Genomic DNA, 26815 nt, shown 5'->3' on the forward strand with positions numbered 1-26815 from the left:
CACAAACTTTATCACCCCTAAGCAGACTAAAGGATACACAAAACCAGTGTAAATTTCCTTAAAGGGGAAACTTAATTGTATTTTAAACCTGTGTGATCCCTGTCCCCTCTCTTAGCAGTACCAGCAGAAGGCAGAGATTTCTCATTTTACCTACAAAGTTATATATGGCAAAAGCATGACTAAACAGAAAACACAAGTTCCTGTTCCTTTATAGCTTCAGTAACTACAGATCCATGACACCTTGGCAGCGTGTACAACAGCACTGATCAACCTAAGCTGTCACTGAAGGAGCAACACACCCACCAAAGGCTTTTCTGCAAGATTTTCTCCAAGAGTCCAGTTAAGCACATACAGAGCATCCTAAATGCCATACTACTATTTAAGTAGTGAACACTGATTTCACATTTTTGTGTAAGCAGTAACTGGAACCTTATCTATAACTTACAAGTCTTTACAGACCTCCTCCAAATCTTAGAAACCTTGAATTACAAGTTTTAAAAGCCCACATTGGCCTGGAAAAGCATTTGTTCAATTCTGTGAGAGCAGGAGAACCTTTAAGAATAGCATGTGCTGTTCTTCTGCTGCCCAAGGTCCAAGGAAAGGGAAAACCAGCTCTCCTGTGGTCTGAGAAGAGATTGAGTTTAAAAAGTGTTAAATCCCAAACACTTCTACAAACAGATCTGGGAAAGGGGACTTAGAGGGAGACCATGGAGAAGTTAGGCACTGATCATTACCAATGTGTCGTACAACATAGCCTCCCTCTCACAGCCACAGCTGAGAAAAATAAAAAGTCAAATAGGAGTAAGGTAAATCTGAGCCTGGGAGTCAGTATGTACAGTATTTACTATACAGAAAAATAACACCCACCACAGACAGTCTCTGTCTGCACACCATTGCATTCCCTTTGGTCACATCTATCTGACCAGCCCTTCCTCTTCCACTGATCAGCATCACCAGCAGACACAAAGGATCCTCAGGAGCAGAAAGAAAAATTTCCTCTACAAAGCTGATTTGAAAATCACAAATAAAAACGAATAAATGTACCACAGACTCTGAAGCCTTTACCCTCATCCACATGGATTCCCTCCACACTTACTGCTTGAGCATGATGTGCAGGCACAATGTCAGTTCTTTAAGCCTTGCCAAAATACTGTGCAAAAATAATGGCATATGAACGTTTATTCCTGTGTGGAGGATGCAGGTCGGGGAGGAATCATAATACAGTTTTGACATAATTAAGTTATATGGCATCTGTAATCTGCTGGAACACACAAGTAACCATTTTGCTTCACTTTAAATTATCATCTTTACAAAGCACACACATCACAACCCACATAACCAAGCTAGCCCACAGCCCCAGTTTGGTTTATTTTAAAGTCCCTTTTTACAGCTGAACATTCAAGCCTCTTTCAGAACCACAGCACCTGAGAGGCCTGCCCACAGACAGTTCTGTTTCTGTGCCACTTGTCAGCTTTGCTTATAAAAGCAAATATCTAGACACACAGAGGGAAGGCTCAGCAGGAGAAATCTGCTGCTGCAACGCAGCAGAACTCTCCACACAGGAATGGCTGCTTATTCAATCTGCCTCACAATCCCTGCTTGAAAACGAGCAGTTTTCTCAACAGGGATGCTCTGGGGTCGATTACACTGTAGTGTCTGAAAAACAGTCACATCCAGTCAGCCAAGGGTGTTTTCCAGTCATGTTGTGAAGTCATGTGTAAGGTAGAGGGCACAGAAAATTAAAAGGCAAATCAAACAAATCCCTTCACAAAAAATCCTTTTTAAAAAAACATCTGTTGAGAAATTTGCTCTGTGTTGCCCTAAGACAAAGTACATGCATTTTTGGGGGTTGTTTTAAGAAGCAGCTAGTAAAAGAGAACCTGGCTAAAATTCTGGTAGGATCCTGTAATAGAACAAAAATGCCTGTGTTAAAATTAGAGCCAGTATATTTAAGCAGCTTCCTAATCATGTTACAGGCAGTATCAAGTTATTACAGCAACTTACTTTTGTTGCTATTTCCCAACTGGTGTTTTTGAAACCTTTACAAAAATTAGGATTTACGTTTGCTTCTAGAAATTCACATATTATCTGTCATTCATGCTATTATGCCCAATCCAGGTATTTGTCCTCTTACAAACTGCTTTAATAGATCAAAATGCAGTAAACATTTTCAGATAAGCATTTAGAGTCCTTCAAAAATCTTTAGCAGATAAGATAGGTTATGTAAAAGAAAAATAAAACAAACCAACGAACAACTAAAATACTTAAAATTTAGCTTAAATTTTAATTGGTTCAGTATTTAGAATGAATCCATATCAAAAGATAAGATGAGGAGAGTTGTTTATAGTTAAAGGTGTAGAAGGATGTGATTATTCTTTTAATCATAGCACATGTGACTGCAGAGAGGGGTACCATCTGAAAATACCAACAGGAAGATAATTCAAACACAAATTAAACAAACAAACAAAAAACACAAACAAACACAAACCCCAAGAACAACAAAACTACCACCAAAAGCTCCAAGCTGCCTCCTGCAGTCACCACTTGAGTGACCATGACCATTTGGAAGAAGACAGACAGGAAGGCACTGTTGCAGAAGTGAAGTAAGATACATGTACACACCAGATTCTGTGCTTTTGTGCCTGTGTAAATGAGGGAAGTAGTGCAGTGTCAGCATGCAAGGTAACAGCTTCTGTTTACAGTGGCTTGCACAGCTCCAAAATAAACTATCTACACCTCTGGAAACAATAATGCTGTGTTATGTTTCTTATTCAGCTTCAGCAACGGCCAAAAGCAATTCTGCCGGCCACAGAAATTTTATCACCCACCCATAGCTGGCATCATAGTGCAAACATCTCACATTTCTTTGTGTCTCTACATTTTAGACCTTTCACTCTCTCAGGGAGTCAAATGCAAAACTTACTGCTTAACATTAATCATATGCTTTTGTACATTTTTTTTTGCTCTCTTATGCTCACATACCAGTAGATTCAAGTGATAGAAATCTGAAAAGAAAAAAAAACCTATAATGTGCCATTTTTAACTACAGAGTATTTAATACAATGATGTGTAGAAGTACTTTAAAGTACTTTCTGAATTTATTGGAGTGTCCCAACAGCTAAATATTTTGCCAATAGATGGCACCAGGACTAGTTAAAAAGTGTAAAGAATCCTGTCCTTACTGACCAAGCCTTCCTCTCACACCTTACTGGGCACCAACATTAAATGCATACTTTGGTATCACCAAAAATAGTAAAAAGGTCAGGTAACTGTAGTCCCTATGAGAAGTCATCAGTCTGAAATCTGGTCCTCAGGCTAGTCATCCTTTAATAATACACACCTAACCTTTTTAGGAAAAAGAAATATTTTTGGTCAGTTTTAGAGACTCCTTAACCAATAGTAAAGGTCCACAATCCTGCTCAGGAATACTTACTCCCACTCATGTGGATGCACAACACTTCTTTTGCTAAGAAAAAATGTAAGTAGTAGCTAAGCGCTCAATACTGCAGAGTTTCGGCCACCTCCGCTACACTAACTGCTCCTCAGGTTTTTTGTTAGACCTTCCTCTATTGAAAACACTGCCTCAGGAAGCTCCCATCTTTCAAACTGATGGAGGCTGAGACTGCTCTCATGTGAGACCCCAGCTGAGTGCTGCATCCCGTTCTGGGGACCTCCGCACGGGAAAGACATGGCCCTGTTGGAGCAGGTCTGGGGGAGGGCCATGGCGATAATCAGAGGGGTGGAACACCTCTCCCAACAAGAAAGGTTACAAGAGGTGGGATTGTTCAGCCAGAGACAAGAAGGCTTTGGGGGCACACAACTGCAGCCCTTCAGGAATTAAAGGAGGCCTGTTAGAAAGATAGGAACAGACTTTTTAGCAGGGCATGTTGCAATAGGACAAAGGGGAAATGGTTTAACCAAAAGAGGGCCAATTTGGATTATATAAAAGGAGTGCCTTTTACAATGAGGGTGATAAAACACTGGAACAGGCTGCCCAGAGAGGTGGTTACATGCCCCATCCCTGGAAACATTCAAGGTCAGGTGGATGGGAGTCTGAGCAGTCTAGCTGAAGGTGTACCTGCTCATTGCACAGGATTTGGAGCAGACAAGTTTTAAAGGTCCCTTCCAACCCAAACCACCCTATGATTCTATATCCACGCACATACTACCTACACTTACTCTGCTCTTGCACTTTGAGAGCCGACGTCAGGCTCAACAGAATGCTGGCAGCTGAGTTCAGCTGCTCTAATTGAACACCCAGGCACTAAAGAAGCAGTTACATTTTCAGGACCCAACTTTGCCACTGCAAAAAGGCAATAGCTACCAGTAAGATATCTCTCAACTATTGCTCACCAGGTTGGGGTCAAAGCTAAGAGATGCCCTTGACACAAAAGGCAAGAGCTCATTTAGCAGCAAAGAAAGGACTGTCATATACGGCCAGCTGCCATGCTCACTCATCACTGCAGGTATGCACCACATGCTGGGAGAAAAGATAAAAAGAGAACGACAGAATGAGATTGTGCAGACACACTTTCATTGTGCATAGAGCTTACATTTAGTTATCCACCACTAAATCCAGGGGTATCATTATGCTGTAGCATTCAGAAAAGGAAACATCAAAACATGATGCTAAGTATCATGGTAGTCTGTTCTACAAGATTTCAACAGTCTTTAGGTCAGCAGTGAGTTGTGCTGTGTTTTTTGGTTGGCTTTTGTTTGTTTTAAGAAGGGTACCACAGTTTTTCCTCTAACCTTTTCTTTCTAAAATTCAGGAACATATTAGATTCATTACCACATTAGGTAAAATGCCTCCACCTCCTTTAGGAAAAATAAAGCACAAAACAGTCTTCAGAACTAGATTTTACCCCTCCACAGTTTTGATAGCCCTCTTAAGAGTTTATTGCACATACATGGAGCCTGAATTTTTTTGTTAGATGAAAACCTGAGTGAATAACTGAAATGAAAAATCTACCCTAAATTTGTTTGAACTATAAAAAGATGGTATTTGCATACCTCTGCTGCACATACTGTTTCACATGTGGCAAGCAAAAAAACATCACCTTCTTCAGACAATGTGCATAACCATTGGCTATTTAATAAACAAAAGAGTTAACCCCAGTAGTCCCAATGGCTAACAGAGTCAGCAGTGGTAATCAACCCTTAAATGATATACAAGGTTACCATAGGAATAAACAAAAAAAAAGTCCATATCATAATACAAAACTTCAATACATCAGCTAGTGAAATTTCTGTTAGGTTTTTTTTGTTTTGTTTTTTGTTTTGGCTTTTTTTGCTACAGGTTGAAATCAAGAGCCCATAAAAATGCAGAATCCACTTTACCATATACCACCAGCTCTAAAATATTTTTGTATCTGTTCTGCAGTACCAGACAATTGTAGCTTCAAAAAAAACCTGTTCAGTAGATATTTAAACAGGTAACTCAAGTGAGATAGAGGAGAATTAATTAATAAATAAATAATTGTAGAAACCTAAACTGTATGAAAATATTCCCCAAATCAATTATTGTCTCAAAAAGACCAATGGTAGCATAAATGGAAATACAGGCTTAGTGAGATTTTTCATAATGTTCTCAGCGTTAAATTCCCTGTTCTCATTTTCCTTTATGAAACAGACTTTCCATTCAATTACCTTTCATCTGAAAAATATTAATATCTATTTCTGTAATGTACACTTGAATAAAAACCAACGTACTTCTCCTTTTATCTTGGTTTGATACAAGCAAGATATCCTACTGGAATGCACATTTAGCTCTATTTAAGAGTATAAACAAAAAGCATTGCCAGTGTTGACAACATTATACCTTCCAAAACTTGAACATGGACCTCAAGCTTTTCAGATTGCCCAAAATTCCCCCACCCCATAGCGCGTCCACTTTCTGTTTCTGTGTTTTTCATTACACCTGAATTGCTTTTTAAACTTTTCTTTTCTGATACAAGGAACTAGAAAAGGATTTTTTTAACCTAGAGAGAGATGGAGATTACATGAGAATATAAAATCTTTTTGATTTATTTATAAAGAAATTATTTATATTATCTGTTGCCTTTTTATTATGCATTGATACAACTAAAGTATACCTGCCTAAGCAATTATTTGGTCTGGAATTTCGCCATTAAGATCACCTCCTGAAGACATACCTCAGTTTTTACATATTTTGAGAACCATAAAAAGTAGTATATGTAATAAAAGTTAGTACAACTGTAATATGCACAGCTTTTAAAAAGGGAGCCATTGCCCAATCATTGCAGAAAGATTTAAGAGCACTTGTTATTGCAACCCAAAAAAAATACATTGGAGAGTCAAAGTAAAGTCTGACTGACAAATTATGCTGTATCATTCCTTCTTCTGTGTTTTGAAAAGAGAACAGACTGAGATTTTGAAGAACAGATTGTATGAAAAAGAAAGTGGAAATATGATTCTCAGAATATGAATTTGTAATGTCAGAAATCCCAGTTGCAGCAAGTTCTGAAATGAATGTATCATAGATATGACCTTCCTTATGATGCATCAGCTTAAATGAAGACAGGTTGGGGGCATAATCATACCATGTGAGCTTCTGGAAGATTCAGACAAATGAAACAGAACCAAAACACTGAAGGCACAGCATTCCCAAAATCTGTCTAAAAAACCCACACACACTGATTGCATATGTATGACAGGAGTTCAAACAGCTTTTCAAAATGAAAACAACAGATGTGACTTAAAAATGGAATCTTACCTTTCTGTCTCTTCACTTGGGGAATATTGCTGATTGTGGTCGCCTGAACTATTTCCACTACAATCTGATACCTAATTTTAAGAACAGTAGGGAATAAGGGTGAAGAGAGGGAGGAGAAGAAGAAAAACATAGTATTAATTTTTTACAATGTGTTCTTCATACAGCACACTTAAGAATTAATAAAAATCAAAATACTACTTTCTCCTCACCTGGAAGCAGACTAATCTTACAGTATACCTGTAACCTAAGGAGCAGTGTGCACATGGAGCAGTGGAAACAGATTATCTTGAAACAAAAAGAAAACATTCAACTAACAATAGTACTGCCCTCTTCTCTCAACTGATGGCATTGCACAGACAGGTAATAGTCAGTAAATACAATATAAAGTCACACTCTAAACATTAAATGTAAGTTTCCTGTAGGAAACCAGGATGGTAGTTCAGTTTAAAAGAAAAGAGCTGTCCGTAAGGTTCTTCCAGCTAATCCGTTCAATACATATATGGAGCATTTATGAATTTGTAAGAAGAAACAAACTACACCTAAAGTAGGTAAATCATCAAAGTACTACACTCCAGGAATAATTAAAACATGTTTATCACCTAAAGCTATACTACACAATAGCAGACAGTTAATGCAGCTAGCAAACTGAATTTTAAGTAAAACTGATTTTGTAAGTAGCAAATACTATGCACTCAGCAAAGAAAACGACTGCCAGTTCAGTCTTTTGTAAATGTCAAAGTTCTGGTCATAACACTCAAACTCCTTTCAATGCACTTACTTTGGTAGCTATTAGTACTGGTAAGAAAGCAAGTATTCCAGTGAATTTGCTATCTATCAAGTTAACTCTTAGATGAAAGCTGAAGCTTCCTAGAAAGGCTGCTATTTCTGTGACTACTTATTCTCCCTTTAAGAAAGAACATGTGATCCTTAAAACATATGTCTCTTTTTTCATGTAAACTTTTTTCACCAACATCAGTTAATTCCCCCTATTTCTCTTGCCTCCTATAACTCTTTCAGGATTTTGATTGTCTCTGGCCCTTTGTATAGACAGTTTAATATACACAGCATGCACTCACAACTACATTTCCAGATTTTTTATTTCTGCAGCAAATTCTTCAATTATCAAATCGAAATCTGAAAACCTGTAATTTTTGCAACACAACTTCCTTTTGCCATTACTGTACTTTGATTGTTTCCACCCGCCACCACAGTTCTCACCCAGAGGAAGAGCAGCCCCATAGTAAGGGTGGTGTGGTGTGTAGGAAGTCCCACAGTCAATTCCTCACTCAGACAAAGACATCCCAAATTATTCAGGGCAGCTCACTTAGACTTTTGATGCATTGATTTGTGATCTGTAAATGCACTGCAATGACACTCATTCACCTCACTCAGGTGTAGGCTAACTGTGAAATCATGAATTTATCAAACAAGGTACAGACAACCAACACATGGAAGATAGTTCCCACTTATCTTGTAACTTTTCTTCTTTCCAGATTTACTCCTATTTGTTCACATTCACAGTTTCACATGTTTTTATTACCAATACTCAACACTTAAAATTTCTTTTTTCCTATTCTTTGTATTACATTAAGTATGGGAGATGCTTGGACTTACATGCTCCAAGATACTGTTTAGTCTGTTCCTCCCAAGCACTGGGCTCTCACTGCTCAATGGGAGTGCTGTACAACACTGCACCACAGAAATACCCTCTTACTATACTGCCAGACCATGACCCTTTTCTCCCTGTAACTCTGTTCCAAATATTCTAGCTGCTAGATATTCTGTGGTGTTGGTGAATAAACATCTGAGGACACTTTAAATGTGATGTATTAATTTAACTTTGAAGAAGTGACTGCGCTTGATAAACTGGACCCTTCATAGCCTTATACCCACATTATTTCCTTCTTCCCTATTCTCTGTTATATTCATGCACTTCTCTCATTTCTTAGGTAAAAGATGATATAGAGCCAGCAGTAATGGTCTTTCTTACTGTGAATTGTGTTGTGACATTTTGCTGCTCTAATAATAAATATTTGAATAAATATAATGTTGATCCTGAGAGCAGAATAAAAAAACTATTCACTAGCTTATTTCCTTATCACTATTCGTTCTCAACTATGTTTTTAACTCAGCATGTCTTTTATCTTTAGTCTTCATCTGACAAGAGAAAGTAAATGTTTCACATCTGATGTGAAAGAATTCGTCTTTTCTTCCTTATTCATAGCAGAATTCCAGTTAATCCATGCTAACTTCTGTCTGAGGGGAAATGAAGGTGAAATTTCACTGTTTAACTTTTTCTTCTTGAAAGACATAGGGACAACAGTCTTTGTGAAAACTTGGTAATACAGGAATAAAAGTAGGCCTCCCTTCATGACAAGTATCAAAGAAATGAAACATTAGAAAGAGTGAGTTTGAAGGACATTTGTGTATAACCATACAATGGTCCCTTCTGTGAAAGCTTTGCTGATTTGTTTTTCTCACCCCATTTCCCCCAACAAATTCAATTCTCCAGACTGTAAACGTATGATAGGAAAACAAATTTTAAAACCCCAAAATAGCTCCCCAGAAATCAGCAAATTCATTTTTATGAAAATATCATCTCCCCCGATTTCTCAACAAAAATTAAAGGGATATTTCCACAAAAACAATGTTATGTTCCAAGAGATTAAGTGACTAAATGTTAGATGTTCACATATAAACAAACAATGAATCCTAAAGTTCTCCAAAATTAGTATTTAGTTACTATATCATTTAAATGCATTCCAAGAATAAAATCCATAAAAGCAATGCAGAAAATCAATACAATATTTCTTCTTAAGTTAGTGCTTCTAAGCTAGGAGAGAAGCACGATTTAGAAAATCCTAGCATCATTATTATCCTTTCAGCAAGAGCTATTTGCATAGCAGAGAGCTTTATACTTGCTTACAAGGAGTCCCACATAGCCTCCCTCTCTTTTCTGACTTTCTGGATGAGAGCAACACATCCCTTTCGCAGGTTTCCATGAACCAGCCAGAGGTTTTCCCTGCCTTCCCCACCACGAATACCTGGCTATAATCACAAGAAAGCCTACAAAACTCTGGGAATGAGATCAGTCTGGCAGGATGCCTTATCAGCCCTCCCTCCTGTACTGTCACGTGCACTCATCAAGGAGCAGCCAGGAGTCCGTGCCTTCTTGACTGTGCTCAGTCAAGAGTCTGAGGAAATGTTTATCAGTGTCTCATGGCCTCTTGAACTTCACAAGGTATTTTATGTTTATTTTATTAAATAGATAATAATCTGCAAAGATAAGAACAACAGGAATGTTTAATACAAAATAATGAGTTCCCAGCAACAGTAGTGCCTTAGGATAAATTTCCCTCAAAGGTAAGTCTACACCGAAAATTGCTACTGCTTGAATTTGTTCTTTACCAATACGTTATGTGGCAACATTACAAGTAACAGGAGGAGGCTTAGAGTTCATGAATGCCATGCACTGGCTTAGAAAAGACACTGAAAAATTATTTCCAAATAAAACCAAGAAAAGGAATTCTTGATGAGCATAATTACCCAGAATAGCATCTAACTGGGAAATTCTGTTTAACTGAAACATGCCAGTAATTTATTTGTTGTAACAGAACTGGAAGCATTTTCCCCACTCCCATCACTCCAACAGACTCTTACTGTGCTCCCCAGTGATAAGTGCACAACAGCTTATTTGTTTCTTCCTCTTTAATTCCTTCTTTATAGATTTGCCCTGTGGTTCACTGTTGTGAATTACAGCTAAGTACCACCCTTTTTTTTTTTTTTTTCCTAACCCATATAGGGACCACTGTTTGGTTTTATTAAATCTGCAAGCTTTCACTGGCTAATCATGAAAGCTTTGCCAAACAGACTACACAAATTTGAGATGGCTACAGGTCAGCTCATCTCTCTCTGGGTGCTCCCACACTGTTGGAGCACAAAGAGAATGGGAATGCCTTCTCCCACAGGAAATGCTCTTTAACCACTATCTCAGAGACTGGCCCTGCACAGAGGAAGCAAGAACACTGCCTCCAAAATCAAATAATATTTCTCTTCAAAAAGAAGACACATTTTCTCAGACATTTTCCATTAAAATACTGCTCAGACTGATCAACATTTTGTAGTGTGTAGAAGAACACATTTCAAGATGATGGCAGTTGGACTTCATGGACTAGAAAGGAAAAACCTAGGTGCAGCCAAAACCACATTATTTCATAAAGCAGATCTGCTCTCTGATATTAAAGAATGCAATTTAAAGTGACCTATCAGCTAAAAAAAGAACACACTGAGCATTAATGTGCTTCAACAACAACAACATAAGAGTTGGGTTTCTTTTGAAACAAACAGATCCATTAGTGTGATTATGCTAATAAATATGTCAATTAGGTTTTAGGCAGAGTCTAATAGAGACTAATTTCAGCTCTCAGGAAAGGCACATTGTCCCAGAGTAAAGAGCAAATTTTACAGCAGATGAACAATAAGTAGCCAAGCAACAGAATCATTTCACCATCACCTAAATGTTTTTTCCTATACCAGAAATGCAAGTGGTTTCAGAATCAAATAGATGAACAAGAGAAAGTATGATGTTATTTATGCAGTCTGAATACTCCATCCCGGTAAGCCATCCCTTGGCCTGATCAGGCCAAACCTAACAGAAGTTCAGGGTCACAAGAAATGACAGAATTCACCAAATGTAATCAATATGCATGTGTATTTCAGATGTTGCTGCAGCCATCTGAGAAGAGAAAAAGATGGCCTGCAGCAGCAACAGAGGGGAGTTGGGAAGAGGAAAAACTACCAGTTCTGGCTGCTTGTAAGAGCTTAGGACAAACACTCCAGAAATGGTTTCAGAGGTCCTCCAAAGCTTTGCTCTGCTCAACAAAACAAACTCAAGGACATCTAGGGAAGTTGTACAACAGCAGTGTCTCTGTTTCCCACTTCCCAGTCAGTTGTTCCTTATCCTTTCACATAAATCAGAAATCAGAGGAGAAACAGCTGTAAAGATAAGACAAGCATAAACTACTGGTTATTGGGCAAGCAGGTAATATATTAAAAGGAGATGCAGGTAATATATTAAAAGGAGAGATATAAGGAAAAAGAGATGAGACAGGGAGTGGAATTAGTATGAAAATCAGCAAGTGCTATTTGCATTAGAAAACAGGAACATCAAACAAACTCATGATATGTAGGAGCTCAGTGATGTTTTTTCTGTTTTTAACAAACTCTGTAGAGTTCATTAACATTGTTAAGAAGGATGCAATTGGGAAACACCTCCCTGCAATAGGCCAGGAAAACCTCTCATCCAGTAGTAAAACGTGCTGGTACTCAAACCCCTTCTTTTCCATGCCACAGAATCACAGCAAACTGTTCTAAATGCTCAGTGTCCCTAAGGTGATTATAGTTCACAGTCACCAGACCACCATGGCCAAGTCATGATTCATAAAGATAATGAGGAGAAAACCATCCACACTAACAGAAATTCAACATATTTCATCTAACTCCACAGAGGCAAGTTGCAAAGAAGAGTTCATTATGCCAATCCTACATTTCAAAGAAGAGTTCATTATGCCAATCCTACATTTCAAGCATTTATCCCTTTCAACAGTACAATCATCTCCAGTATAGTACTAAGCAGAATTTTAATGCATTTTCTGCCACTGAGCTAAAATGCTGATTACATTAGAGATCTAACAAATTTTGTAGCTTATCATCCTTACTATCTCTGCTTCACCAAACAAAAAGAAATCTAAAATCAAATTTAAAAAGAAAAATCTCAATTCATTCAAATCTTAGTAATGGGCTGGAAAAGAAGCATGCTTAGTTTTGAATGAGCTACAGTGAAATGCTAAATACCTCAGTTGTTTCAGGAACTCGACATCGGAGCTGCTGTTAATGAGTTTGATGAACTCCTCATAAGAAGGAGCATATGTGTAGTCTTTCTTCTGATGCTCATTCATCTGTTCTCTGTACTCCAGCTGGCTGAGTAGCATTCGGTTAATGTAATCTGGATCACTGAGCAGTTCCACCACTGGTTTCAGTACTGGAGAGGAAAAATATTTTAAAACAAAATTCTTATGTTGAACAATAACTGCTGTCTTGCAAATGAAAACTGCAGATTAAAAGCAAAAATAAATATCCAGATTTATAAACATCAAAGAATCCAAAACCAGTCTTCTAGACCCAACAGTACATTTGAGATTGCATATACCTTCTTGATAAAACAGGTTATTCTGTTACAGAAATTGATGTACATTGACAAAGCTGAGCTCTATTTGGAAAATCCCAAGTGTTTTTGTTCTTTATGTTGTGTCTTCTGAAGGCTATGACATTATTGCCAGTATAAATGAAACTAAACTGAATTGCATAATATACTTGGGAGTTCATAATTTCCAAACTTGACAGTGATATAAAAAATGTGTACTGTATTTATAAAGTGTAGTTGATAAAAGCAAAATAGAAATCCCTCCATTTAAAAAAATACACTGGATAAATCAAAGTGTAAAATAATGAATTAAATATAATACAATGATTCAGTTACAAGATCCACAGATTTAAGGATGTGTTTATTCATCTGAATGAAATATAAAGGTCAGAATTATACATATAATCACTACAAATAATGCCATGGGAAGCTGCAAAATTATTCCTCTATGAAAAATAGAGCATAAGAAAGGACAATTTGTGTTTTATCCTGAAATGTGATAAATAGCCTGGCATCAAATCATGGCAGTTAAGTAAGTATATGCTTGATTTTGTGAATACAGTGTCTTGCAGACTATCACAGAAATTAAATTTCAGAATGTAAAAGCAGATCATCAAGACATATACATGACAAACTTTATAGCTGCTAACATTGCACATGTACAAATGGTTAACCATCTCTTATCTTTGATCTACCTTTTGTTGCAAGTATTTCTGCAAGGACTATGCGCAAGCTGACAGACTGGACATCCTTTGAGGGTAGGAGACAATACACCAGAACTTGAGAACATTTTTGCAGAAATCTTACTTCTTCATCAGAGCTCCTCAAGCATGAGTGCAGCAAAAAAGGTCTTGGTAGATCTTCCTGCCTAGAGGGAGAAAAATAAAAAAAAGAGAGAACTTACATACCACTTGTATCAGAAGTCATCTATGATCATCAGTAGCTAATTGATAAAATGCTGCAGCATGAGCACTGGGTGGGTGCTGTGCTGAACACACACAGCAGCAACATGCTGCTGGGTAAGGCCATGATGCACACTGTTGTTTGCAGACTCCTCACAAACAAGTTTTTGGATGACAGCTCTGAAAGAAACAGGGAGCAAAGCTCCCTTACCTTGATTCTGTGCCCAGTCCTGTCTGGTTTATCTCCTTGCAGGTGCCAATAGTTTTCTGGAGTTTTCAGAACACGTTTGACTGAACTCCTTAGCGCAGGTCACAGCTGTACCTTTTCTTTATACAGAAACAGCTGTAGAAGCAGAGACAAGGTACCCTAGCAGTTCTTTTACGGCCACATGCCTGATGTGACCCACTCCATTTTAACAAGGTGACCAAGCCAGTGGTTCCAGACAGACAGACAGTGTCACCTGAGAGGCACCACAGTAATTTACAAAGGCAGCCAAGACTAGTGATCAGTAGAAGGCTCTAAGGTGCTACAAAGGCTTGTACCTTCACGTCTCATACCACTACCTCCTCCTATTTTCCATAACATCTGCTTTCTTCTCAGAGCTGGAGGCTGCCATCCTGGTTAAGTTAGGTTGCTGTCCTAGTCAACTGACTGTTACTCACAGAGCTACTCTAAGCCCATTGCCTCTGTTTGTGGAAAAAGTGACCAAGAACTGTATACAGTCAAACCCAATGTTTTCAGTTAGACACCACTACACACCCAACAGTGACAGACATTATTGTATAATAACTAATTTTTGCTAGTCAGTTCAGGAGGATGAAAATATGTTGGAATAGTAACAATAACTGATTTTGTTCTAGTACCACAATAATTTGTCTTAAGGAGACTAAAATTAGTTTTACAATTAATTTTCAGAAAAACAGATGTAAAGATGACACTTTGGTTTGATTTACTAACGCTTCTAACTCAATCACAAATCAATTTTTTTTTATGCAAACACAGATCATGAAAGGTGTTTCACCTGTTACAGGTAAGACAAATTTCAAAACAAATTCCTTGGAACATCTTGGATGTAAATACTCTTTTCTGAGGAGTAGTGGTTTATGAAGATGACGTGTAATCTCCATTATCAACCAGTCCAGGTGGTGTGGCTGACTGAGCTCAGAAAGCTGTTTATCTTGTTCTGCTAGGATCTTTTCTCAGTGGCAGCTGAATACATAGCTATTTTCCTCAGTGCATTTCTACTCCTCTTGCATACTCCAGACATATCCTGAAGCCTCCTCTAAACTACATCAAACACTCCCTGTCATGTTCTCCCTTAAAGGCATTCACTATTTATCCAAACTCAGACATGTCCTAGGCACATTAATGACAGAAAGTCCAGGTCATTTACCTACAGCCACCTCTTATTGTGGAAGTAAAGTCTTCCAGACAGGTTGGTGCACCAAAGTCAGCCACTTAGAAATACAGCCAGAAGCATATGCAAAATGCTGGCAAACAGGATGACTCATGGGGAATATAGAATAATTAAGGTTGAAAAAGCCCTTTTAGATCATCAAGTCCACCATTAAACCATGTCCTTAAGTGTCACATCTACATGGATTTTTAACATTTCCCAGGACAGTAATTTCACCACTTCCCTGGACAGCCTGTTCCAACGCTTGACCATCCTTTCAGTGAAAAAATTTTTCCTAATAATGTACACCTCCCTTGGCACAGCTTGAGGCCATTTCCTCTTATCCTGTTGCTTGTTACCTGGGAAAGGATACAGACACCCAACTGGCTACAGGCTCCTTTCAGTCATTTGTAGAGAGCAATAAGGTTTCTCCTGAGCCTCCTCTTCTCCAGACTAAACACCCCAGCTCCCTCAGCCACTCCTCATAAGACTTCTCCTCCAGACCCTTCACCAGCTTTGTTGCTCTCCTCTGGACACACTGTAGCATTTTCATGCCTTTCTTGCAGTGAAGGGCCCAAAATTAAACCCAGGATTGAAGATACAGCCTCACCAGTGCTAAGTACAGGAATTATCACTAGAAATGATTCCTCTGTATTAACAACCATGATACAGAGCTAGAACTAAAAGCAAATGGTCACTGCTTTTTGGCCTGTGAACAAACCCCAGCTTTTTTGGACACCTTATCTCTGGGACATCTTGCCTAGTGATTAGATCAAGATATACTTACATAGCATGTCCAAAGCATAAACCAGAGCCATAATGCACAGAAAATTTCACTCAGCTGAGATTAGCCTTCTTTGTCTTCAACATCTATCTACAAGTCTCCTGAGGAATGCCAGTTTGTTTGGGATTGCAAACACACTGGAGCATTAACTTACCTATAGTATCACCCATGCAAGAGAAGTCTGTCTCCCTATTTGTTGGGAAGGATGAAGTAGAAAGACCTTGCAAATATGGTGGTTTAGATTCTGGGAGTCTGAGTTCAACAAGGAGATAGAAATGAAAGCATGCTTTGAGATTTAGGGTGTGGGGTGCAGGGCCATCAGCTTGTGAACAACGACCTGCTAAGCTGAGGGCCAGCTCCCTTGATTAAACAATATACTCCTGCTAAGATGAGGGCCAGATCCCTTTGATTAAACAATCCCCTTCTGCTTGCCTTGGGTGGTGAGACATTTCTATTGGCTGTATATGTTGTCATCTTGTATTAGATTGGTTAGTCCAACTGATACTATTCAACTTGGAAAGATATTTAATGTACGGTATTCGAGACCTCGCGCTCTCGGTTCGGTTCGCTGTTCCTGCTCTCCTGACCTGCTTTAGCTGTGCCCAGCAGCTACAAGCAAGGCCCTCACAATAAACCACGTGCTACCCCTGCTACTTTGCTTATAGAGATACTCTGTCGCCGACTCTACCGTCATGGAGATACTCCTTCACCTATTGTAAAATTTATTCCCAGTCAAGAGCCAACACATACAGCTTTGCTGAGCTGAACCTATGCCAGGGCTTTTCTGACACACAGTCAGGAGAACACAAATGGAAAATGGAACAGAATAAACAAGCATACAGGCAAATATTTGGTTCTTACCCATCTCATTTGTCTAATGTGTTCCTGCCTACAGGAATGCAAGGGGGGAGTAGAGTTGCTTACTCTCCAGTTTACAGGCTGTTCAAGAAAATCTTCATTTTTTCCTGCAGTTATCTCCATTACCTAAGAAGATATGACTCTCTAGAACAGGTTTTCCTAGCCAAACTATATCTACATGTGATCTAAAAAGCAAAAGGGAAGATATTTATGAAAATAATAGAGAAATAAAGTCTTCAGGAAATTCAACTCTAAATAATCTTTGCCTGTCAGTGCCAAACAGTTCTGTCAACAAATCCTGCAGTATTCATCACTGTTGGGCATGAGAAATAAAAGGAAGACTGAAAGCAGGAGAAGAAGCTTGAGGGGAAGCTTAACAGTTACAGAATAAATCAATATGACAGTGATAAAACAGACAAGACAAAACATACTGGTTTACGTACTCCTTTGCATGTATACAGGAAGCATTACAGTTCTATTTGTCTCAATATTACCACTGATGAGCTTGCAGGGAAATACTGTGTGTCAACAAAACATCTGGCCAGTGAACAGCAGCCCTTTTAACCCCGGCTTCCCCCTCACTGATACATTAAAAAAGAGAGCAGTGAGCAGTCACAGACGTATTAACACCACTGTTCAGCTACCAAACCATGTCTGTTTACTACCTTGGAGCAAGGGCTAAGATGTCCTGATCAGGCATATTCTTAAGGCTTGATATAAAACCTAGATCTTCAGTTCTGTGAGAATGTGGCACTGTTCATTTTGCAGAGACCAAAAGGAAAAACAGAAACTTATGTGCAATTCACGTACATGTACACAAAGCAGAGCACTTCTACATCTCTCCAGCATCAATATTCAGCACTATTAAATAACCCAAATAGTAACACAGATATTATTTCTTTTCCTGTCAAATTCTGAACATGTATTATTAGCACTGTGTGGTTGGATTTTCCAAACAAACAGTCCCTCAGTAATCACAGAAAACTGAACTAAAACTGTGCACAGATATTTTTAGACAGAGCTTTAAAAACCCAGTCAATTAGCCATAAATTCTGAGCACAACTGTGTGCAGTGAACTAATATAAATGTGGCATTCTAGCAAACAGTTCCAAAACAGGCATGATACAAGCTCTCTAAACCAGGGTCAATTAATCTCCTTTGGACAATATTCAAATAATGGCAACTGGCAACTTAATTAATTTGTGTCTTCTTGAACAATTAAGACCAAAGTGATAGTGACAATAGTCATCTGTCAAGATGCAGGTGACTTCAGTGATTTAAAACAGCAGACAGAATACACTCTATACAGTGTTCTTACAGATCATATCCATCTTCTCTCCCCCATGAGCTACAAAGCCAGCCTTAACCTTGCCCAAATTCCTTTTCTGTAATTTTATGAAAAGCCTTCTCTGAATTTTTAACACTTTTATATACTGTCAGAAAGCAAATGGATTTCCTTCAGTTGCCCCTCTGAGCACTGGAAGATTAAGCAGCAGAGTACAAATATAGATCCATAGATAGGACCTGCCAAAATGAATTCCCTTGTACCCAGTCTGTTCCAAGCTGTACTTCTCTTTGGGAACAGACACCTATTGTAACCATCCTCTGCTCAGAGGCTGCTTCGTGCATTTCCTGCCTGTGTATCCCACTGAGTGCCATCAATGTTAGACTTCACCCCTCACTGCCACGAGCCTACAGTTCATCCTGCATTTTATAAAGGAAAGCAGAAGACCCCATTTGCTGCAATATTTCTGAAGAGAAGTAGTTAAAACATTACCAGGGTTATAGAAGTATCATAATTTCCTTCCCATACTACAAGTAAGCAACTCTGAGCCAGTATCAACACATTTTAACAACGATATCTCGTTTCTCAGGAATGCAGGACTTATAAGTTTCATAAGACTGGACATCTGAGCTTCCAGGTTTCCCAACACAGCAACCTCATGGATATCTTTTCTTCCTGAAAATCTACTCTAGATATCCATAATTTTGACAAGGACCATCTGGTAACTGTCTGTATTATAAAGACTCAGTAGTATTAAGATTTGGTATTTGCGGTTGGATGTATGCATCTGACCCAAAGCATCTTGGACAAACACAAGTCAGTTTGCTTTGAAATTAGGCAGTAAGAAAATTTACACACACACCCTCCCCTCAAAAAGCAGCCATAACAAAACAAAACACCAAAAAAAAAAAAACCCCAAAAAAACCCCCACAAACAAACAAACAAACCAAACCAAACAAACAAAAAAAACCCACCCCACCAAACACACACAAAAAACGAACAAAAACCACCTAAACAAAAAAAAGAGGCTGTAAAAAAATAAATTTCTCTACAGGAAATTACTTAAGAGATAGATTAGATAGATAGATAGATAGATAGATAGATAGATAGATAGATAGATAGATAGATAGATAGATAGATAGATAACAAAATGTTTCCCTCAGCCTTGATATTTCTTTATTTAATCTTTCAAGAGATAGGCTGGCAGAGCTCTGTTTAAGTCTCAATCAGTACAATTGTGAGCTGAAGTGCTCGTGCAATGTGGGATTGCATTTTATGGAAATGGTTTGCTCTGGCTCACCCCTGGAAAATGTATGGTTTGTCCTAAGTCTGTACCCTCCCTGCAGTATCCTGTATCTGTAACCTCACTGGCTGGAGAATGTTACCGCGCCCCTTTGAACCTCTGTGATAAGAATGCTAAGGCAGAAGGCTCTGCCTCTCTTGCTCCTCTTCCCCTGGAGGCGTCCGGACGCTCCTCTCTCCTCTCCCCCCCTTCCCCCTCCCCCCTTTCCTTTCTCCTCTCCCTCAGTGAATAAACCCTCACCTCATCAGCATCTGACCGGCATCTGAAGTCTCCTTGCCTGCAAGCCCGGGAACACCACGACCCCAAAAGACCCCGGGGGTCTCCGGGGGGCACTCCCCGGGGACCCCCCATAAATTTAAACAACAACAGATGACGCACCAACGTCGGGCAACAGCATCAGCGACCCTGAGACCAGATGGACCATGGTAACTCCGTTTCTGCGCCGTCTCCGGTGGAGCGGCCGTTCTGGGCCATCGCGGCCCGGGGCGGCCCCTCCCCCACCGTGCAGAGACCTCGTGAGCCACCACGCGGCCGTCCCACCACCGCCGACCAGCCCGGCGCGGGCCCGGGTCTCAGCCCCTTGGGGCCCCGGCCCACCTCGGCGCTGCGCGGGCTGCGCAGCCCCGCCGGGCGGCGCGGCCCGGGCGGCGCGGCTCCGCCACGGCGAGGCTCCGGCGTGAGCCCCGGCGCGGCGGGACCGCTGCAGCGGCGCGTGGCTGCGGCGCGGCCCCGGCCCGCCTCGGCTCGGCGGCGCGGGCTGCGCGGCAGCGGCGCGGCACCCTTCGGCCCGCGGCAGCCGCGGCGCGGGCGGCGAACCGGCGGCGGAGCGGCCCCGGCCCGGCGCGGCCCCGGCGGCGGAGCGGCCCCGGCCCGGCGCGGCCCCGGCGGCGGAGCGGCCCCGGCCCGGCGCGGCCCCGGCGGCGGAGCGGCCCCGGCCCGGCGCGGCCCCGGCGGCGGAGCGGCCCCGGCCCGGCGCGGCCCCGGCGGCGGAGCGGCCCCGGCCCGGCGCGGCCCCGGCGGCGGAGCGGCCCCGGCCCGGCGCGGCCCCGGCGGCGGAGCGGCCCCGGCGGAGCCAACACGTGGTCCCGGCCCCGCCGCAGCGCGCGCGGGCCCCAGCACTGGGAGAAGCCGCGCGGACAAGCAGCCCTGGACAGCAGCGAAAGGAACTCAGCCAGACAGCCATCAGAGAAGGAAAAAGCAGTCTTCAGTTGTGCCCAAGCCCCGCACCTTCCAAAACTCGGTTTTGTAAATTGTGTAACCTCCTTCCTTACCCTTACCTCCTCCTCCCCTCGCTGCTCCTTCTCCCTAACCCCCTTTCCCTTAACAAACCCCCGAGAGTTAACCCTTTCCTGCTAAACCCGGCACGGCACAGCTAACACCACGTGCTGCGCTGTGACCGCATGGCCACCATGGCCACGTGCTCTCCGTCCCATCTTCCGCTTTCCAAGTTCCACAAGGTAAACGCTAAGAAACCAAACCCCAAAGCTAAAGTGAAATTGTAATACCAGTTTTACAGCCTTGTATAATTGTTAATGCTACTTTGATTCCCTTTCCCTGTTTTTCTGCCCCTGTGCCTTGCTGTTCCGGCCAAACAGCAGGGTGTCCCAAACCCCTCCATTTCCTTCCCATCCCCATGAAGTAGTTTTACAATTATGCCTTTCTAGTTTTGTGTGTGTAAATATTGCAGATTCCCCTGTTTTCTGATTTAGAAAGCAGAGGCCTTTTCAGGTCACAAGTGTAGACCCAAGAGAAGCAGTTTTTGAATTGTCTTCTTGTAAGGCGCGATTCAGTAGTGTAGACTATTGAATCTGTAACGCTTTTGGGTTTATGCTGTCCTCAGTTAGTTCTGAGGGTGATTGATAACCTAAATTAGTGTCTGAGAAAGTATTTGACGGTTTTTGTAGTTTTTTTCTTTTGTTTCTCTTTTGATGACCTAAAACTGGGGGTCTTTTGTTTTAGTTGAACCAGTTGGAAAGTGAAAGGAGTGGTTTGGCTCAGATCCGTGAGTGTCGGTGACTTGCTGTTCAGGCCTTAAGGGAATTCCGTGACAGATCAATGGCAGCTTGAGTTGATTTAAATTCCTCACTGCCCCTGCCCGGCCCCAATGGGGGAACTGCAGCAGGCCACCTGGAGAATCTGAAGCCGTGTGTGGAGCCCGGGGAACTCCACGTGTTTTCCTGTCCCTAGAGTGGGAGCATAGTCAGCGCCACAGCCTAAGCTGGGGGCTGTAGTGGTCTGAAAAGCCAGTTGGAAAAGGCTAGACACTATTAGGCCAGTCACGCTGGAAAGGCTCAAACAAATTTGTTAACTTGTTTCAAATCTTGCAATATAAACTCACATAACCCGTCTACTGCAATTACAAGGTCAGATCAACTGTTCACAGTATAACATAATCCTTACTGCAATTGTATTTGGTTTCATGCTGCAAAACTGTAATTACTGTTTCATTTTTTAAATTATTAATTGTCATATGTCATATTTCTCTTCTCACATTTTAAAGAAAAAAAGGGTGACTTGTGGGATTGCATTTTATGGAAATGGTTTGCTCTGGCTCACCCCTGGAAAATGTATGGTTTGTCCTAAGTCTGTACCCTCCCTGCAGTATCCTGTATCTGTAACCTCACTGGCTGGAGAATGTTACCGCGCCCCTTTGAACCTCTGTGATAAGAATGCTAAGGCAGAAGGCTCTGCCTCTCTTGCTCCTCTTCCCCTGGAGGCGTCCGGACGCTCCTCTCTCCTCTCCCCCCCTTCCCCCTCCCCCCTTTCCTTTCTCCTCTCCCTCAGTGAATAAACCCTCACCTCATCAGCATCTGACCGGCATCTGAAGTCTCCTTGCCTGCAAGCCCGGGAACACCACGACCCCAAAAGACCCCGGGGGTCTCCGGGGGGCACTCCCCGGGGACCCCCCATAAATTTAAACAACAACAGTGCAACTCTAAAGAAGTGGCATCAATATATTCAACATTCACCATGCATTTTCATTAAACCAACTTTGAGAACTACAAGAACCACAAGCAGGCTGCATCTCTTCACCTATATCACCCTCACAGCCATAAGCTTCTTGGCAATGCAGCAAAGTAAAAACTGTTTGCTATATTTGACTTTTCTAAGACATAAAAGAAATAAAAATTTAGACCTTTACAAGCCAGTATAACAAATATACTAGAAAAAAGTATCTACTTAAAAAAAACCCAGACAAAAAAAAAAGAAAAAACAAATCACATAAACCCCAGAAAGCACAACAAAAAATAGAAACAGTGAACAAAGCCAAACCCAAAATTTCTACAGCTGCTATTTTATCAAGAAATACCAGCAAGTTTTATAAATCATTTCAACTAATGTTTATGCTGCATAAAACCTGTCATTTATACATGCCACAGTTACCTCTTTCAGGAAAAAGCATTTGACATGTCATATTAGTAACAGAGGCAAAGAACTTAGGCTTACAAACTGTGGTGTGACCATATCAGCACCAGGATGTCCTAATGCTTATTATGGTGTCAAGGTTACACTCAATCATTAACAGGAAACCCAAACTTCCCACACTGAAGCTTGAAAACAATGGTGAGCTTCAGACCTGGTGCTACCCATGGGTTGAATTTCATTTAATAACATGCTCAGGCCTTGGTTTTTCATGACTAATTTGCTCTCAGCACTTTCATACATAGCTGTTCCCATTGCAACAACTCTCTACAGCTTCATACTAATCCCCTTGCCACACCTTTCCAGAGGCTGACTGATAACCAGCTCTTAGTATTTCTGGTTTCTGGCAAATGGAATTCTAAAAGAAAAACAAGACCTGTGGGAGGTATTTAGTTGCTATCCAGACAACTTGGATGCATCTATGGAATTAACCAAGTTAAATCTCAAGTGTTAAAACTCCCTTTGTATCAGTCTGCTCTTGATCAGTTTGTGGTGACATCCCCTTTTATTTTTACTATCTTATCACAATACACATTGTAATCACAAAAAAAATCGAATCTATATACCCTATGCATGCCAAGGTATTCACCCGGGCCAAGAAAATGAAGAGTTATTTTCTCCTCTTACCCTGTCTATGAAACACAAAAAACAAAAAGAACATTATCAAAACACATATGATGCAAACCTGAACCCCCAAACAGCTTACCACACTGATCATGCAGGCAGCGATCTCCCCACAACACTTCCCCCCTTGCACATTTTCCAAGAGCACTGAGCTCTTAACTACAGGTTCTGAATCAGCACTGGTAGCAGCCTGCAGACCCCAAGATTCATTTTCCTGAGTCATAACTTATGCTGCAAGTTTGGGCACAAACACACATAAAAACACTTCAGCATAATCCAGCAGATGCCATGTAGCAGACAACTGGTCAGAAGCAGCCTGCGATACCACATATTAATGCTTGGAGAAACCAATTCTTCCTCTCTCTCTGGGGTCAAAGCTGCCCTAGCTGTAGGTTAAAGACAGAGAACACTCAAAACCAAAAGATAGAGGGAAAAATTAAAATTAAAAAATTAAAATACTACTACTAATAAAAATAAAACCAGTGTCAATTGACCTCTTCTTGGTGGGGTTTGTTCAAAAAGCACTGCTTGTCAGGGGGTTCAAGACACAAGGATGAACTATCTTCCAATCCCACATGCCTACTCTGCTGGTTTTTTCTGGGGTTATTTTCTTCCCAATGGCTGCTATTGGGCAATATTTTGGATTTGTGCTGAACACAGGCTGGTAATATAGAGGTGCTTTAGTTATTGATGAACAGCACTTGGGACAGCATCAAGGCCCTTTTCTGCTTCTTGAATCACCCCACTGCTGGGGGTGCAAAAGGAGTTGGAAAGAGACAGCCGGGACAGGTGACTCCAGCTGACCAAAGGGATATTCCAGGCCATGTGGCATCATCATGCTCAATATATAAAGCTGGGGGAAGAAGGAGGGGATGCTTGGAGTGATGGTGTTTGTCTTCCCAAGTCACTGTTACATGCAATGGGGCCCTGCTCTCCTGAAGATGACTGAACACCTGCCTCCCCACGGAAAGTAGGGAATGAATGACTTGTTCTCCTCTGTGTGCAGCTTTTGCTTTACCCATTAAGCTTTATCTCAACCCACACGTTTTCTCACTTTTAACCCACAAGTTCCTGCACTTACTTTTCCAGATCTCTCTGAGCATGCTGGTGGGGCAGTGAGTGAGTGGTTTGTGTGGGGCTAGTGCTGGCTGAGGTTAAACCATGATGGCCACTTATCTAACGCAGCCAAATCTTACTTCGCCTGTGCTGCATCCAGCAAAAAATAGAGTTTTATTTATCAAATGTTAATAGTTCTGCAAAAATTTAGAACAGTTATTCTTAGCCCAAAGAAAGGGCAAGGGAACTCCCTCTTCCTTTCGTGTGGACAGCTTCACAGAAAGACACTTACTATTTGTCTGTATCTTACTTACTTACCTTCCAGTACTGACTGAGCATTTCATGAAGAATTGAATGAAGAACTGCATTTCAGAAGAATAGCTGCTTCTAGCTTTCAACAAATATATCATGCTATCAGAGGGAGATTACATTCCTGGGATCAGATAATTCCAGCCCCCAGAAAGTACACGGCCACAACAGACAACACTGCACGCACATACCAGCATGACCACTCCCATCATTATACACCACCTTACTCAGCTCACAGTCCATCCTTGAGCACATAAAATAGTATTGGCAGTATTCAGCTTGCTTATATTCTAGTTAAAGTAACCAAGGAAAGACTCTTGAACAAGATATGAAGGAATAAGAGGTGTTATGAAACATGAATGGCTGAATACTAATCTCTTTACCCTTGCAGGATGCACTTGGCTAATCCTGTTATAAATGCGCTCCCGATCCTGCACATACGGGAAAAGAGCAGAGGCTTCTAAAAATAAATCCAGGTCTGACTTTTCCTCCATATCCAAATTCATAAACTAGCTAAAGCTGGACAAAGGAAATTATCATATTCCGTTTCTATACACCAAGCTAATACTAGAAATTAAATGGTTTCCTATCTAAATTATTCAAAACGCCACAGATTTTCTCACTAGAAAGTGACAGTTTCCTTTGAAACCCAAAGTGAACCTCAAAGTACACCCCAGTGACACATATAAGAACAATTTGGGAGCTGTCTTGCCCACAGCTTGCATTGCTCTATGTTACTCCAGACAGTTCTGCCCATGGCTAGAAGTGTCTCTGCCCTTATTTCACTCAGCAGATGTGTGTGCCATGCACAAGAAAGACAGCTGCTGTTAAAGAAAGCCAGGGGATAAAATAAAGAAATAGGAAACAGACCTAATTCGACAAAGTTCCTTTTTCCTAATGCCCTATCTCCAGCCAGCCACCATGAAAGTGGCCTCTCCTCTTATCAAAGAGTCATAGAATGGTTTGGGTTGGAAGAGGCTCAAGGTCATCTAGTTCCAACCCCATGCCAAAGGCAGGGACACCTTCCACTGATCAGGTTGCTCAAAGTCCCATCCAACCTGGCCTTGACCCATGCTTTGAAGGGGGACAAGGTCTCCCAGCACTTTTCTTTATTTCTGGCCTCTGCTGGCTATTTATCTTGAGCTGTTTATTACTAAGTGGAATTTTGAGATGGTTAAGATAAGCCAGAGGGAAAGAAGGAGCAAAAGAAAGGACTGTAACACCTTTCCTCATTCTGGAGGGTCTCAGCCCATTTTCATCCCCTCAGACATTCTGGTTAATCACAGATTGAAGTTAGTCAATGAAAGCAGAAAAGTAAAGAAATCTGTGTGTCCAACATGCACCTGGTCACAAAACACATGAACTTCACTCTGAAAAAACAAGAAATCTGTCCTCCCGGGCATGGATGATTCCTTTCTGCTATGTTAGTGAACTATCTGTTATCATATAGGAAAACCAAGACAAAGTGGCTCACATGGCACCCCCTCCAGAGACAGCATCAGAGGTATTTGAAACTTCGTAAGCTGCCACACAAAACACAAAATGCCCTTTGCCATCGTGCTGCAGTATAAACTCAGTGGCAGCAATGATGGAGCACTCCAAGAGGTATCACAAGAGGAAAGGCACCTCTCTCTAATTACAGCCTCTGTTCCACTATATTTATAATCCAAAACTAACTGGATTCATTATAAGATACAGAGGGAAATATGAATGCCAATTTACATTTATTACTGTCTTTAAAACATTAACAGAAAGCAAAGCAGATCAAGACGATATGCATTCCCTGCCTTAGGAAGACGAATTTTTTGTGTTTGAACTGTGGCAATTCAGCTGTGATTCAACCCAGTAGACAGCTGTAGATCACACATTTTCATTCACTCCCCTCATCCTCCCACAGTGAGATGAGGGAAAAAAATAAAGAGAAAAAGGTAAAATT

The 26815-nt window shown here is 41.0% G+C and overlaps 1 protein-coding gene across 1 annotated transcript in view; it reads right to left on the reverse strand.

Annotated features, from left to right (window-relative positions):
• The window catches only part of SNX25 (sorting nexin 25), a 100942-nt gene that overhangs the window by 50354 nt on the left and 23773 nt on the right, over positions 1-26815 (reverse strand). The window contains exons 4-6 of the mRNA XM_063402109.1: positions 13634-13806; positions 12590-12776; positions 6737-6807 (exon numbers count right to left, since the gene is read on the reverse strand). Coding sequence (XP_063258179.1) covers positions 6737-6807; positions 12590-12776; positions 13634-13806 — 431 coding nt within the window. The remainder of the gene's footprint in view (positions 1-6736; positions 6808-12589; positions 12777-13633; positions 13807-26815) is intronic.

The sequence above is a fragment of the Prinia subflava genome, chromosome 7 (genome assembly GCF_021018805.1).
Source record: "Prinia subflava isolate CZ2003 ecotype Zambia chromosome 7, Cam_Psub_1.2, whole genome shotgun sequence".
NCBI lineage: Eukaryota > Metazoa > Chordata > Aves > Passeriformes > Cisticolidae > Prinia > Prinia subflava.